The sequence below is a fragment of the Mytilus trossulus genome, chromosome 11 (assembly GCF_036588685.1).
Source record: "Mytilus trossulus isolate FHL-02 chromosome 11, PNRI_Mtr1.1.1.hap1, whole genome shotgun sequence".
In the NCBI taxonomy this organism is placed as follows: domain Eukaryota; kingdom Metazoa; phylum Mollusca; class Bivalvia; order Mytilida; family Mytilidae; genus Mytilus; species Mytilus trossulus.
The window spans coordinates 44576351-44592124 of record NC_086383.1 but is presented as its reverse complement, the minus strand read 5'-3'; the positions used below and the strand labels follow the sequence as shown (position 1 = coordinate 44592124).

The window sequence follows — 15774 nt, the reverse complement described above, 5'->3', positions numbered from 1 at the left end:
ATGACAAGGCGATGTGATTACCTTGTTCAACATGTAAATATTTGTTTGAAATCAAGACAACAGTGTGATCTGTCGTCTCGTTACAACCAACTTCATTTGGTCAGAACATAACTTTCAAAAGCTGTACAAGTAAAAATGGGATTTTTTTTTCTTTTTCGTAGTACCAGCTTTTTAAGTAAATGAAATATGCTTTACTGTTAATTTTTATATTCTTATTATGGAGATTATACTGAGTTAAACGGTAAGCTACTAGCTTTCATACGTTTATTTCGTGTAATCACATATGTACATTTAACGAATAGTTGTCTCTAGTCTTCATGATAACACAGTATACAAATACGCACATTAAGGTTTACCAAACACCTTGAGTGAAACTTTGCTCCTTTAATAAAATATATACTTTGAACCTTTGACAAAAAAACAAAATTTTCAAAAAACTTGAACCATGCAGTTTATCAGGAACATTTCATTAAATATATAGCTATGTTTTATCTTCGAGTAGCGTGATATTTTATTAACAAATGAATTAAGCTTATTCAAACGTTCAGCTGATTTTTTACAGAATTATCTCCCTGTAGCGTTAATATGTTTGAAAAATCGGACTTATTACCTGATCTGGTATAATGCACACTAATTGAACTTAATACTCAATCAAGTGTTATGCTCAAATGTCGAACTTAATACTAAATCTGGTTTAATGCCCCAAAAAATTCTACTTTAAAAGATCTTGCTAAATACTCAATCTTGTTATGCAAATAAAACAAACTCGATACTCAATCTTGTTTGATGTGAACATGTCTTTTAACGTAAGTTGGAGTCGGTACGTAACTTTTCATTGCGAAAGAACAACTGTAATTAAACAGAAGGCTTACATATAAAGACCAAAGTAGATTATCTCTGTTCAGAGGTCATAAATCGATTTAGAGAAGAAAAAGATCCGGGTTGTATCTGTTTTGGTTTTGGTACTTATTAATCAATGGCTGTATTGTCAATATAATCCTTATAAAAGATTATAATACTTTTACAGTTACTCTTCATGTCAGTAAATCTGTGACGAAAAAGAACATGTCAGTAGACGTCAATGAATATTTAGAAAGCTTGCTTACTGATCTAGGAGCATGTGGAAAATTCCAGCTTCTGTTTTACTGTCTTGTTTATGGCAGCATGATCCCAGCTGCATTTAGTGTTTTGATGATGACATTTGGTGGAATCGAGCCAAATTGGTCATGTAACTGGTTGTCAAAGAATGGCCAGTTGCTGAATACTACATCTCAAATGATGTGTAACCCAGATAATTCTACACATGAAGCTGTATGCGTTTCAAAAACATTTGATTCATCCCTGTCGACAATAGTTCAGAAGGTACGTACATTTAGGTTCTTTAAAAAAGAAGATGTGGTATGATTGCCTATGAGACAACTATCCACAAAAAACCAAAATGACACATAACAACTATAGGTCACCGTACGGCTTCTAATTCGTTTCACTTAAACGAACATAAAATATCTATCAAATAGAATACTGGATCCCTCACATGAACCATAAACTAAGTTTATGTCATGAACAAGAAGTAACGCTTATCGATGTCTTGTGATAGTGTCACGTGCAGGGACAAGTGGCAGGCTGTTGGGAGCGTGCCTAGGCTCCGTGTTGAAAACCGTACATTGACCTATGATAGTATACTTTGATAAATTGTGTCTTAGATGGAGAGTTGTCTCATTGGCACTCATACCACATCTTCCTATATCTATTTGATATTTAAAAGAATTTATACAACAGATAAAATTCCAACAATTTCACAACTATAATGTTCACTCAAATTATCCGTCAATTCACAGCAACTAAACATGGTCACCTTTCTCTTCGCTGGACAGGGTAAAGGAAATAGATATTATCTACAAAGACCACATGTCATCAATTTTTTTTGTACTATAAATAGATATAAATATGTATTTAATTAGCTGTAAAAAAGCCTGTCACACTTTGTACTGCAATGACTTCGATTGCCAAAAACTAATTTTGATTCATTTATATTAACAAAACCTAACCCAAAAACTTGACAAACTGTTGACGACTACACCCTAAACTTCATTGTCATGACCAACCACAATGGCACATGCTGATGTATCGAACTCTCTGTATAACTTTGAAAAATGTCTAGCTGTAGTGTAGCAATACTAATTCTAAAATTAGTTTGATTTCACCATATGAAAACAAATAATGGGATGTTGAAAAAATATCTATTCAAATCGATGGCTAAAGCCTTTGGAATCTTTAAATTTGACTTTTCTTAACTTTTCTTAAGTAAACCCCATTTGACACTCAAAGCAAATGTGATATACTAGTGGTAGGTTCTGCTTTGTTCATAAAAGAATGGTCAACGTTCAAACAAGTACTTTGTATATGAGATGGAAAAATTCTACTGCGTAAAAATCAATCTGAAACAGACATTATCGAGATGCTTGCTTTTTGATTGACAAGATATTTATAACGTTTGTAAGACGGGTTTTTTTTAACAGAAATCGACCTTTCCAGGAGAACTAACGTTGCCCCTCTTCTTACAATATTTGTCCATAATTCATACGCGTCTGACTTCATACATTGACGTTTTAGGGATAAGAGAGGACGTTAACAGTATCCGTTATCTATACATTTCGCCATTCAGTCCCCTTTTCTACGAATGTAACCTACATAATTGGAACTTACGAGTTTTTCAAACAAGAGCAAAAAGACAGATGCTAAATGCGAAGCAAGATCTACCTACCCTTCCAGGGCACTTGACATCAGCCTAAGTGTTTTGTATGGTTTTTGTTACTCATCCATTTTATTTTTTATTGACTTTGTTGGTCTTTTTTTTTCTTTTTAAGGCAGGGCGTTGTCAGTATAACACAATTGGTCCCTTTCGCTTTTTCCGCAACTTCTTTTATGAATCAAGACCTTAGGAAAGGGTATCAAATTATTCTTCAAACAATTTAATAAGTACAGTCATTTTCGAAGAAAATTTTAATGATTGAAATTTTGTTTAACTAGACAACACGTGCTAAAAACCGGCTATTATTTTTTTGCAATTTATTAGTATAAAAGTATCTGCAGTTTTACAAGACATATCAATCAAGTGTGTACATGCTTTTTCTCTTAATATCTTTCTTCGTAACACTCTTTATATAATTTTTAAAGGGCTTCCGTAAAACCACTCTTATATATCTTATTACAACTAATGAATAAAACTGCAGTTATACTATTTGTTTGTTTTCAAAACATTTGCTGATGTGTGTAAACGCGACGAAATATTTAACTAACTATTATTACGTCTAAAATGTGCCAATGTACTATATATTTTGTTTTAATATTTAGTGGGATCTGACATGTGACAGGGAGTGGATAGTATCAACAATAACAACTATACAACTTGCAGGACTACTTTTTGGCGCAATCATGTCCGGCCAGATCGGAGATTCGTTCGGGAGAAAACCAACTTTTTTCGTTTCATTTATTATGCTTTTCGCATTCAACCTGGTGGCAGCTTTTTCAGTAAGCTGGCAAATGTTTGCAGTCTTGAGATTTTTCATTGGAATTGCAAGTGGGTGGTATTTGACAATTTACATTATATTTTTGGCTGAACTCACCTCTATGAGATATAGATCTGGTATAGTGGCATTTCCCGCTTGGCCAATAGGAACAATGATTTTTGGATTATTTTGTTGGATTTTAAACGACTGGAAAAACATTCAGATTACAACTGCTATTTTGTGTGTACCTTGGCTGATTGGACTTTGGTAAGAATGCATTTTAACGTAGCTCATAGAACCAAATAGATGGATTCATCAACAAAGCATTAAAATATAGCACTTAAAGGATCAAAATGACAACAAAATTTTGACACTTGCCACAAAATTATAAGTGCTTCCTATGAACATGATGACACAAGACAAAAACTCGGTGATACCGTAATTCTTAATATATAAAGCATTGCTACAATGAACCAATATACTCAAGGGTATCATCAACGCAGTAGTCAGCATTTCGGCGTTGACATGTATATCAATTATATGGTCATTTTTTAAATAAATTTCCTGTTTACAAAGTTATTAATTTTTCGAGATACTTAGGATTTTCTTAACCCATGCATAGATTATCTAAGCCGTATTTGGCAGAACTTTTTGGGAATTTTGGGTCCTCAATGCTGTTAAACTTTGTACTTGTTTTGCTTCATAACTATTTTGATATGAGCATCACTGATGAGTCATGTTTGCGTCACACATTTGCGTAAAGACCGACGTGCATCAGACGTGAATAGCAAATTATATACGTTACATACGTTAGGTGCATGCAAGAGGAACGCTAAACACTCGTTAGACGCACGTTGCTTACCCTTCCGGAGAATCTGAGATCACCCCTCGTTTTTTAGTGGGGTTCGTGTTGCTTATTCTTTAGTTTTCTATGTTGTATTATGTGTACTAGTGTTTGTCTGTTTGTCTTTTTCATTTTTAACATATTTTCGATTTATGAGTTGGACCCTCCCTATAGTATTTTTTGTCCCTCTTGTATAAGTTTTGAAAACGTCAAAATGCAAAGGTATGCGCTTGGTAATCGCCACTTGAAGTTTCATAATTCTATCTGAATTTTTTTGTAATAAATTTCACCAAACTGAACTACAATAGTCTATATATGGTAGAATATATACATTATAAAATAGTAGCCTTTTGTGTATTGGCAAATATACTTTTAATTTTATCATGTTAATATAAAAGTGATATTTTAGATGATATAATTTTACATAATTATACGATCAACATGATCTTTTCAATTTAAATTTTCATCAATGTCAATTACAAGTTATTTTAAAAAATTTGGAGACGTATGCGAGGCTTGTTTGTAACATATGCATGCAGTAGTTTTAACGCTCCGTGAACGTATAAAAATCACTCTTGGCGTATCAAAAACGTATTCTGACATTCAACAAACCTTGTTCTTGCATTTAAAGTGACAAATGCCAATGTGTATCCAGAAGTAGTACAAGATAGCGCTCCACAGTTAGAGCATAAAATTAAAATGCTTTTCATACTTAAACCTCGTTTTGCACACGATACAGATGTGATTGACATGTTGAATCGTCCAAAATTACTAGCGTACATGGTTTTTGACCACACCCGGCGTACGTCGTACTACGGTTCTATACGCTGATGTCTGACGCCTGTATCATGTGTAGACGAAATGCGCGTTTGTCGTATTAACTAATAAACATGGTACCGTTCATAAATATTGTATAACACTATATTTTTTAGCTTTGTGCCAGAAAGTTACAGATGGTTTGTGTCAAGAAATAAGATCAATGAAGCTCATCAAGTTTTAACTAAAATTGCAAGACTAAATGGAAAATCACCACCAGATTTTGTTAAACTGTGTGACATCATTGCTTTTACGAAGACTGAAAACACTTGTGATCGAAAACGTACTGTTGTAGATATTTTGAAGACAAAACATCTTTTAAAAGACACTTTACTATTGAATGTATGTTGGTAAGTGTACCTTTGGTTTTCCCGTTTGAATGGTTTAACACTAGTAATTTTGGGGCCCTTTATAGCTTGTTGTTCGGTGTGAGCCAAGGCTCCATGTTGAAGGCCGTACATTGACCTATAATGGTTTACTCTTTTTAAATTGTTATTGGGATGGAGAGTTGTCTCATTGGCACTAACACCACATCTTCCTATATCTACTTACCGTACATGTTTTTCAGGAAATTTTCGCGTGTTTTATTTTCTCGAGGTTCGCAGTAGACGAGGAAACAAGTAGGGAGACTTGATCTGTATATGGTTTATTTATATTGTCAATATGTTCAAATGTCCAATCCTACTTTAAAATGAATCATAGAAAGTCAATATCATATAAAGCTTCAAAGATTTTTTGAAAAATTGACATTGTGTGAAATACCGTATAGCGGGTTATTTTCGCGGGTGTAAAATTTCGCGATTTTCATTGAACAAGGTATACGAAATATTTTGGCGGTTATTATTTTGGCCGATGAAAAACTTTTATAAATACCTTTGTATGTACACCTTTAACTTGGCGGAATTTATTTTGGCGATTTAGTTCTGTCCGCGAAAATAAGCGAAAATTTGCACCCCGCGAAAATAACCCGCTATACGGTACATGAAAGGAATGCTGGTTTTAAATATTCGTCTTCATAATTGCGAACATTTTCATGTCCGTTGAACAAAGCTAAATAATCCTTGAGAAGTTGAATTTGCCTCAACAAATGATCTAACCACAATCAAAATTTAAAACAAAAATAAAAGTTATCTGATTACCAACACAATGACGTCTTGTCGCAGTGTGGAGTTTATAATAGAACGACGAAAGATAACAAAGGGACAATCAAACTCACATTTCATTAATAAACTGACACCACGATGACACAAAATTAAAATGATCAAAAGGTAGAAAAAGTATACAATAAAGGCAACAGTAATACCAATGAAAACTACACACCTAGCAACACGAAACCCCACCGAAAACCAGGAATGATCTAAGGTGCACCTGAAGGGTTATCAGATCTTTCCCTCATACACTGATACCTATCCTGTCATATTTTTGTTATCTTTGATATTTTTTTAACGATCTAAAAACATATTATTTAGTTAAACTCTGTACAAACATCTGTGCAAGTCAAATTTGAAGGATAGTATTGGTTTTTTTTATTTGAATATGATTGCTGTTTCCCTTTGAATAGTCTCTTTAATGATGATTTTATCTGGCTTTGCACTGAAAATCTAAATTAGTCAATTTGACCAATTTAATTAGTCATTTTGACTGTCCTCTAGGTGACAATGCACTTTAATCATTTTGACTATGCTCTTAGTCGTTTGACTAGATGGTTAGTCACATTTGACTGGGTAGGGTGGTCATTATGACTATGTTAGGAAGTCAAAATGACCATATGTTATACTCGTTATGACGAATTGGATTGTTCAATTGACTATGCACATTTGTCAGTTTGACAATTGCATGCAGTCCATATGACTAATTGAAATAGTCGGAAGTGACCATGTTGGTTAGTCAACATGATTACTGTGAATAGTCACGACTGTTAGATTGTTATTTTAATTTGTGTTGTGTTTTTTGTTCTACCATTTAATTTGTGTGCGTTTCATTCCGTTTCATTCTTGTATGGTTCAATCATTTCTTCTGTTATTCTATTTTTTGTTGTTTCTCTTCCATGGGATTGACAAATACAACTGGAATATAATATCATTAAAAATACCACAGCAGCAATACTAACAATGACAAATTCAATAGTATAGGACCAGAAAGTGCTCAATGTTCAAAACCTTCCTATATCTTAAGTGCCTATGTGTAACCATTACTTAGTGATACATATTAAAGTCTAAAAATCAAATAAAGAAAATAAATTTATTATATTAAAACTCATTGACCATTTGAAGTGTTTATTTCAGATATTTTGTCGGTATCAACTCTGCATGTGTCAGTGTGGTATTCTCTATGGTCAAAAATCTCTTAGCTGTGTTCATACAAATAGTAATGCCTTCATTTGCTGAAAAATATAAATATATAATTTTAGAAGCTAAAATATAACAATAACCAAGTATATCAGTCATGTTAAAAGTTTAAAGAAAAAAACAAGTTTTTAATGTCTTTGATCTTGTGATTTAATCACTCATCTTATACCATTAATTTGTAATGTAAGCCCCGGGATCTTGACAGCCACTCATCTTAGACCACAACATTTTAATGTAAGCACCAGGATCCTGACAGCCACCCATCTTATACCACAACATTGTAATGTAAGCACCGGGATCTTGACAGCCACCCATCTTATACCATAACATTGTAATGTAAGCACCGGGATCTTGTCAGCCTCCCATCTTATACCACAACATTGTGATATAAGCACCAGGATCTTGACAGCCACCCATCTTACAACACAACATTGTTATACAAGCACCAGGATCTTGACAACCACCCATCTTACAACACACCATTGTAATATAAGCACCAGGATCTTGACAGCCACCCATCTTACAACACACCATTGTAATATAAGCACCAGGATCTTGACAACCACCCATCTTACAACACACCATTGTAATAGATCTTGACAGCCACCCTGAGTTTTTAATTTATTGTTCCTAATATCGATTGCAGTGTTTATTTTTAACAGTTTTTGCTCAGGTTAATAAAAGATATACTCTTTTCAATCGGCAATACGTTGTATGTGTATCAAAATTGATATCCCGTATACATATCCCCCCTTTTTTCAACATGTGCCGATATTACTTTCATTTATACTCTTTTTTTCTTAAATTCAATTTTTGTAAGTTAGAATTAAAAGAAATATACATCATACTTACTTAAAACAATTGGTATATTTGACAAAATAACAGTTTCCTTGCCTTCTGGTTTGTTTACATCTACGCAATCTATGGAACAAAGGGAACGCGAAAGAGTGCGCGTGAAAACCGATACTCTACACCACGTGGTGCTGTGACCACTAACATAGTCAATTGACCATGCAGGTAGTCATAATGACTTGATTGGTAGTCATATATGCTTTTGACTACCTTTCGGCTGATATTTGACCAACTGAATAGTCATCGTGACTAATTTAGATTTTCAGTGTGCTTTGTATGTTATTTGTTTCAGGATATCGTGTGGATATGGATATTTTGCGATTTCTTTTGGTGTTAAACAATTATCTGGAAATATATACCTAAATATAGTATTTCTTGGACTTGTTGACGTAGTACAAATATGTGTGTCTTTTATAGCTAATAAGTAAGTAATGTATATACTTATACTCTATAGTTTTCTATATAAGTGTTATCAAACCCGACGTTCAATAGTTCTGAATCAACCAATGAAAGGCATTCGATCTATTCTATACATTCAACACGTACATTACTTTTAAGCAAATAAGGAACAAATCATTTGTATAATAATAAATAGGAATAGTAAAATCACAAAACTTTCTGAACTCCAAGGAAAATTCAAAAAGGAAAGTCCCTAATTAAATGGCAAAATCAAATGTTTAAACACATCAAACAAATGGATAACAACTTTACATTCCTTACAGTGGCACAGACATTATATATAAATTAATGTCAAAATAGGAACAGATTTCGTCTGACATAGCTCATTCCAACATGAAAAATAACCGATATGAAGGGCAAAATGTTTTCTTTTCCTTTATTTGATCAATTTTTAATTTTCGTAATTGGATCGAGTTTTTTTTTTATTATTACCATCCAAATTCTGAGAAGTTTGTTTTCACTTACCTCATTCCCAAATTGTGTATGCACACATATTAAAGAAATATACAATGTAAAGGAACATTGATGTCCAGATTAAGGTCGACCCTTTTAAGAATTGTTTACTGCTACTGTTATAGAACGATTTCACCCAAACTAATAAAGGAATAAAGTCCTTTAAGTACTATTTTACCATATACTAGTACTGTCTGTTTTTTAGGATTGGTAGGAAAAGAACTACCTTTATATTCTTTGCAGTAGCAGGTATTACAGGCACTGTTGTTGGAATTCTACAATTTATAGGTATATATATATATACGATCTTTATGCAGTGTTTTGTAAATCTTTCAATATTTAAAGAAAATACTTAAATCTATTATATACGACTCTTTCTGCATAGATTAAATATCACGTACTGTATCTGTAACTACGCATACTAGTATTAGAGATCGTCAGATCCTAAATTGATAATTATGTACACTTTTTTTCACTCCTACCCAGCTACCTTTGCCTATACATTTATTATGCCCAGAAAGATCTAGTCTCTCTTAAGAAGCATATTTAAAAATGATTTGAACAAAACTGGCCGGAAAACCATACATGGATATACGATTTGTACAATGCCCTCTTTCAAACTAGTATTTCATGCTGAGATGTGATGAAGGCTTTTTCAAATTCTTATATAAACATATCTGTTTGGTGTCCTTCATCGATGTTTTGTCCAATCATTGATGACTGTACATAGTTGTACTTAGTGGTGTTTCGTGAATGTGTTATTTACGAAATGCAAGTTTTTCTTTATGATATCATAAGGATTTTGGTGACTCATTATGTCGGAACATACTATAAGTAAAAGCTCCTTACAGAGAATGCAAGTTAAGCATACTTAGCAGTAGTTTACATGTATCGAATGGTTAAGTCTTATCGAAAAGTGGACAGATGTCTGCTGTTGTCTATTCATCAGGTCCATATTGAGTTGGTAAAAAGTAAAAACACAAAAATACTGAACTCCGAGTTACTGGGTTATCAAAAAAAGTGGTTATAGTATTTGAGGGCTTAGTTCGTCTGGCACACAGGCTATATGTGTAGTGTTATTTATAAATAAGAAGATATGTTATGTTTTCTAATGAGATAACTATTCACCAGAGACCAAAGTGACAAATAATTAACATCCATAGATCACCACACGGCCTTCAACAATGAGAAAATCCTATAACGCAAAGTCAGCTTTTAAAGGCCCTAAAACGACAAATGTAAAACAATTCAAACAAGAAAACTAATAGCCTAAATTAGGTAAAAATATTAAACGAAAAAACAAATTAGTATCACAGCAACCAACGACAACCCCTGATTTACAGGCTCATGACTTTGGATAGGCATATACATAATATGGCGGGGTTTAACATGTTAGCCGGCGCCAAACCCTCCCCTTACCTTTGTAGTGGTCAGTAGTATACCGCTCTTCGACGTTCATAAATCGGTTGAGAAAAAGCAAATCTGAGGAAGACACATAAAATATAAGAGGAGAACAACGACAAAACAAAAGCATTAAACATTTCATTTAAACATGTACGCTTCAATTTAACCATACATGTATCAGTAACTGTTCTAACGCAATTACATCAGCTTTAAGTTGAAGCTTCATTAGCTTATGAATATGATAACAATTTCTTTCTAGACTGTTTCAAATGATCTTTTTAAATTTTCATTGGAAATAAGTAAACTTATTTATATAAGAGTATTGAACATTTTTATGTCGAGTTATATAATGAAAACCTCAAGAGACTTTTAATTTTATATTTTATGCGAAAAATGATTCTAAAACGGTCACTGAATCAGATGATGTTTTGATAGAGAGCATACGATCACATCTATTAAAAAAATATTATGTTGATCAAAAAGCCGGATATTGAAGAATATGACTTAATAATGAGGTAAATAAACTCTAAATTTATTACGCTTATTGCAACAAGCAGAACACATACATTTATGTGTACTTGATTTTTTCGAACTTATACATGTTATAAGCGGAAGCAGCGGATGTCCTATTTATATGTTCATATGTTTCTAATTGTATGATTGTAAACATTAAATTAAATATGAATGCTACTGTAATTATATTTTTCAGATCTAAACAATAAAGGACAACTAGTAAATGGTTTTGCTTTCACGTCTAAAATGTGTGTTAATTCGGGATGGATTTCACTCATCATCCTTACTTCTGAGATATATCCAACAGTTGTCAGGTACTAGCACGTCTGAATAATACCGATAGTTTATGCAAGTGGTTTATTGAACATGTTTACAACATGGCAACCCAAACGTTTACATGTATATTATTATAAAGCAGTTTGATGAAGTCGCACATTTGAATTCCTACACAGGCGAAATAGTTCTGTAAAAAGTTAAATGAAAAAAATACTCAACTCCGAGGAAAATTCAAAACTTAAAGTCCCTTATCAAATGGCAAAATCAAAAGCTCAAGCACATACAAAGAATGGATAATTAACAACTGTTATGACTTGATATAGGCAATGTAAAGGTATGTAAATTTTCTTGAAATATTTGATCTCAACATAATTGTTGGTTAATTACTGGTATACAAAAGACTATTCTACGAAGGTTATTGGTTTGCAGTCAGAAATTTAACAAAATATCCTATGGACTTTTTTTTAATTATGACTTTGAAGAATAAAAAACATCAACAGGCTCCTTAAAATAACCGTAGTTACTTTGATGAATGAAAACATGAGTAATCTGGGGCGCTTTACGGGATAAATATCATCTGGACTTTATGGAATAATTCTTCACGTGGAACGATTAAAAAAAAACATTTTTAGCCTGAATTGTATTAAAACGTAGAAACGTTACCTACAGTCGTTGTTCTGCAAGACTAGTGTCTATTCTGTAGCTTTATGAATCACTTTCTGAGTTTGACACTGTATTGTCTTTATTTTTGTTATCTTTATTATTACAGAAATGTAGGTTTCGGTCTTAATAATTCCATAGCACGTATAGGTGCGATGACAGCGCCACAGCTTGTATTTGCAGTAAGTAGGTTTGTATTGGTATAAAACATCAAATGTACCGTATTGCAAAAGAGGGACAAAAGATACCTGAGGAACAGTCCATCTCATAAATCAAAAATAAACTGACAACGCCATGGCTAAAAATGAAAAAGACAAAAAGACAAACAATAAAATTGAGAATGGAAATGGGGAATGTGTCAAAGAGACAACAACCCGACCAAATAAAATAACAAATAGTACACATGACACAACATCGAAAACTAAAGAGTAAACAACACGAACCCCACCAAAAACTAGGGGTGATCTCAGGTGCTCCGGAAGGGTAAGCAGATCCTGCTCCACATGTGACACTCATCTTGTTGCTTATGTGATAACAAATCCGATCAATCGACTTATTCGGTAGGTCACATTCAGGAAACGGAATTGGATTGTGACGACGTAAGGAACATATCCGATATCATTTGTGAAACGCTCATTCCATAACGGTCAACTAACTCGTGATGGCGTCCGTAAAATTTACGCAGGGATGATTTCAACTTCACCATTTGAAACTCTTGGTTTAATAGCTTCCTTGTGAGCGGAAACCCTCTATCAAGGAAATCATGATAGGAAATGCAAGCACCGGGATATATACCTCGTATGCAGGTGCTGCTTGAATGCTGTTACTTAGAAATGGAAAGTTCACAGTCGGAAAGCTGAAATAATCTCTTTTATCGTAAAGTTTTGTTTTCAACCGACCCTTATTGTCCATTTCTAGATGTAAGTCAAAATGTGAGGCCGGTTTAACTGTATCTGTAGTATCCTTTATCTCTAGTTCGATGGTATAGATGCGTTCAACATAGTCACCAAATTTTGAATTATTTAGTGAAAGAACATCACATATATAGCAAAAAAATTAGAGTTAAAGGATATTGCTAACTTCTTATCTTTCTTCAAGGTTTTTACCATACAATGTACATAACGTCCAAATTTGCAAAAGAAATAGAGTTTTATAGAAAAAATTCTCAAATGCTCCTTAAAGTTCGAATTCATGACAGGGCGAGGTCAACTTAGTTTTTTTCTCTATGTTCTTCTAATGTTTAATCGTGTTTTAAAACTTACTAATACATTAATTACTCAAAGCCGACAGTATATATAAAGTAATAATATATGATGTTGACCTCTCGTCGCAATATATTATTTTGTTCAGAGGCTATGCAAAAAAGAATCAATCAATAATTTCATATTTTTTTAACATTCTCTTTCAATGTGCTCACTAGCCTTTTTCTAATTTAAAAGTCGTATGTATGTACCTTTTAATAGCCGAAAAGCCTAGTACATGAGTAGACCATCTTTAGCAAAGGTGTTAAATTGAAGATTACATGAATACGGATACATTAGGCCAGATTTTTTTTATTATCTGTTTAACGAGATCCGCCGACTCCACATTGTCCGATTTCAGAATAAAAATAAAAGTAGTGCTTCCTACTTTTATTTTTATTTTTCCCGCCGACTGTTACGAAATCCTCAAAAAAAAATAAAAGTACAAGTTCTGGTCTGCGATTATTAATTTATCTCTTGTCGTCAAACAAAACGGCGACTTCCGGGAAGGGACTGTTTTGCGTTTTTTTACATTAAACTTTAAGTCCGATCACTAGAGAGAAGTTCGTGTTCACTCAAATTTGTTAAGTGTAATAGAGATGAGATGATCGGGGTTATGTTGTCCAATGAGTTACCTGAAGACGTTGGCATCAGCCGCATTATAACCAACGAGGCAGATGTTGAACCTGACATGCCGGTCAACGTTTTGGAAGAGTTTGGGTTTATATTTTTCCTTTGAAGTAGTATCGTAGTATGCATATTAAAATAGTATCAAATCAAAAATATCAATTAAAATCAATAATGCTTTTTGAATTTTGTGTATGGATGGGACCAAATCATTTGAAAAACCACTTTTTTTATTCACGTTCACCCCCTTTCACTTTCGCACCCTACAGTACACGTTTGCACCCTACACAGGGATAAAACTTAAGAAATTCAAGCTGGTAGTCCAGACCAAATTATTCCTAAATGATGTTTGTATTTTGAACTAAATTTTATCAAAATTTTAGTAGCCCAGCTCAAAATCTAGAGGTCTGTTTTCTTCCATTGTTCTTGTATTTTGATAAATTCTTAAAAAAAAAAAAAAAAAAAAAAAAAAGGGTCACTTAGATTGGTTTTATTTTTTATTTTTAGTGTCGACTGGACCATTTTTGCACTTTTATTTTTTTTTGTTATTTCGTCCCCTCGACCCTAATTTTTTACAAATTTTCTCGTTAAACAGATAATAAAAAAAGTCTGGCCTTAGGTACAATGATTGACTTGCTAGTATGTGAAAAATCAGCAATGTTTTTTAGCTTATTTTTAAAATTCAGGCAAAAGTAACTGCTAATAAAGATTTTTTTTTTTTAATTTCACTTTTATCAGTACTTTCAACAAAAAATTGTAATTTGAGTTTTGTCTAAATCGTTACATATGACCTTTGAAGTAGATTTGCCTTTGACCAGCTTAAAAGAATGACTCTTTTCGAAATAACTTTTTGTGACCAGTATTATTGTTCTTGACTTGGGAATGTCACTGTAAAGATATGAAGTGTCATATTAGTTGCATATGCAGTAAATACATAGAACATAAAGATTTATCTTTAAGGCAAACAATGACGGTGTTCCTGACTTTGGAAAGACACTTGAAAGAGTGAACATTTTATATTTCAGAGTAAACATATTCCAGGATTATCATACTTACTACTGGGAGGATTGTTCCTATTTTCTTGTATCTGTGTAGTTTTTTTACCAGAGACAAATAAGAAAGCTTTGAAAGACACCATTGACGAGAACGAAGGACTTTAAATAAAATGTTTGTACTAAAGCTTGTTTTAAAACTGTTATGATCTAGTCATGATATGAATCGTTGATTTCCAAATTTGGCTGAATTACCATTATTATGTCATGACGATCAGTAGCTATAGTGTGCCAAACGGTAAAGATAACAGACAATAAAAACAGTGGAAACAAGATATAGGTGTTGTATATGACAAACTATTTTGAAGTTGTGGTCCTCAATGCCCTTCAGCTTTGCATTTTGTTCACCCTTTATAAATGATTTTAAGGTCACTGAAAGTCTTTTATAGACGAAACGCGTGTCTGACGTAAAATATTTTGACCTGGTATCATATATGATGAGTTATTAATAATATAATGAATAATATAATCATGAAGCTCGGATATGCATTGCTTAGAAAAACAGTCTTATTCATGAACAAAAATGGTTCAAAAAGTAAAATATCATAAATACCGAAATCCAGGGAAAATTCAGAACGGAAAGACCCTAAAATATGGCAAAATCAAAAGCTCAAGCACATGAAACGAATGGAAAACAACTGTTCTATTCCTAATTTTGAACAGGCATTTTCTTTTGTATAAAATGGTACAAAAGATTTGTTCATAAAATTGAATAATCTG

General features: G+C 32.9%; 1 protein-coding gene across 1 annotated transcript; it reads left to right on the top strand.

Annotated features, from left to right (window-relative positions):
- The first annotated feature begins 50 nt into the window (after window positions 1-50).
- Window positions 51-15329, top strand: LOC134690404 (organic cation transporter protein-like). The gene is made up of 9 exons (XM_063550374.1): window positions 51-241; window positions 1028-1362; window positions 3355-3776; window positions 5286-5519; window positions 8662-8793; window positions 9487-9569; window positions 11395-11512; window positions 12244-12316; window positions 15028-15329. The coding sequence occupies exons 2-9, from the start codon at window positions 1066-1068 to the stop codon at window positions 15160-15162; spliced, it is 1494 nt and encodes a 497-aa protein (XP_063406444.1). The 5' UTR covers window positions 51-241; window positions 1028-1065; the 3' UTR covers window positions 15163-15329.
- Window positions 15330-15774: the final 445 nt, after the last annotated feature.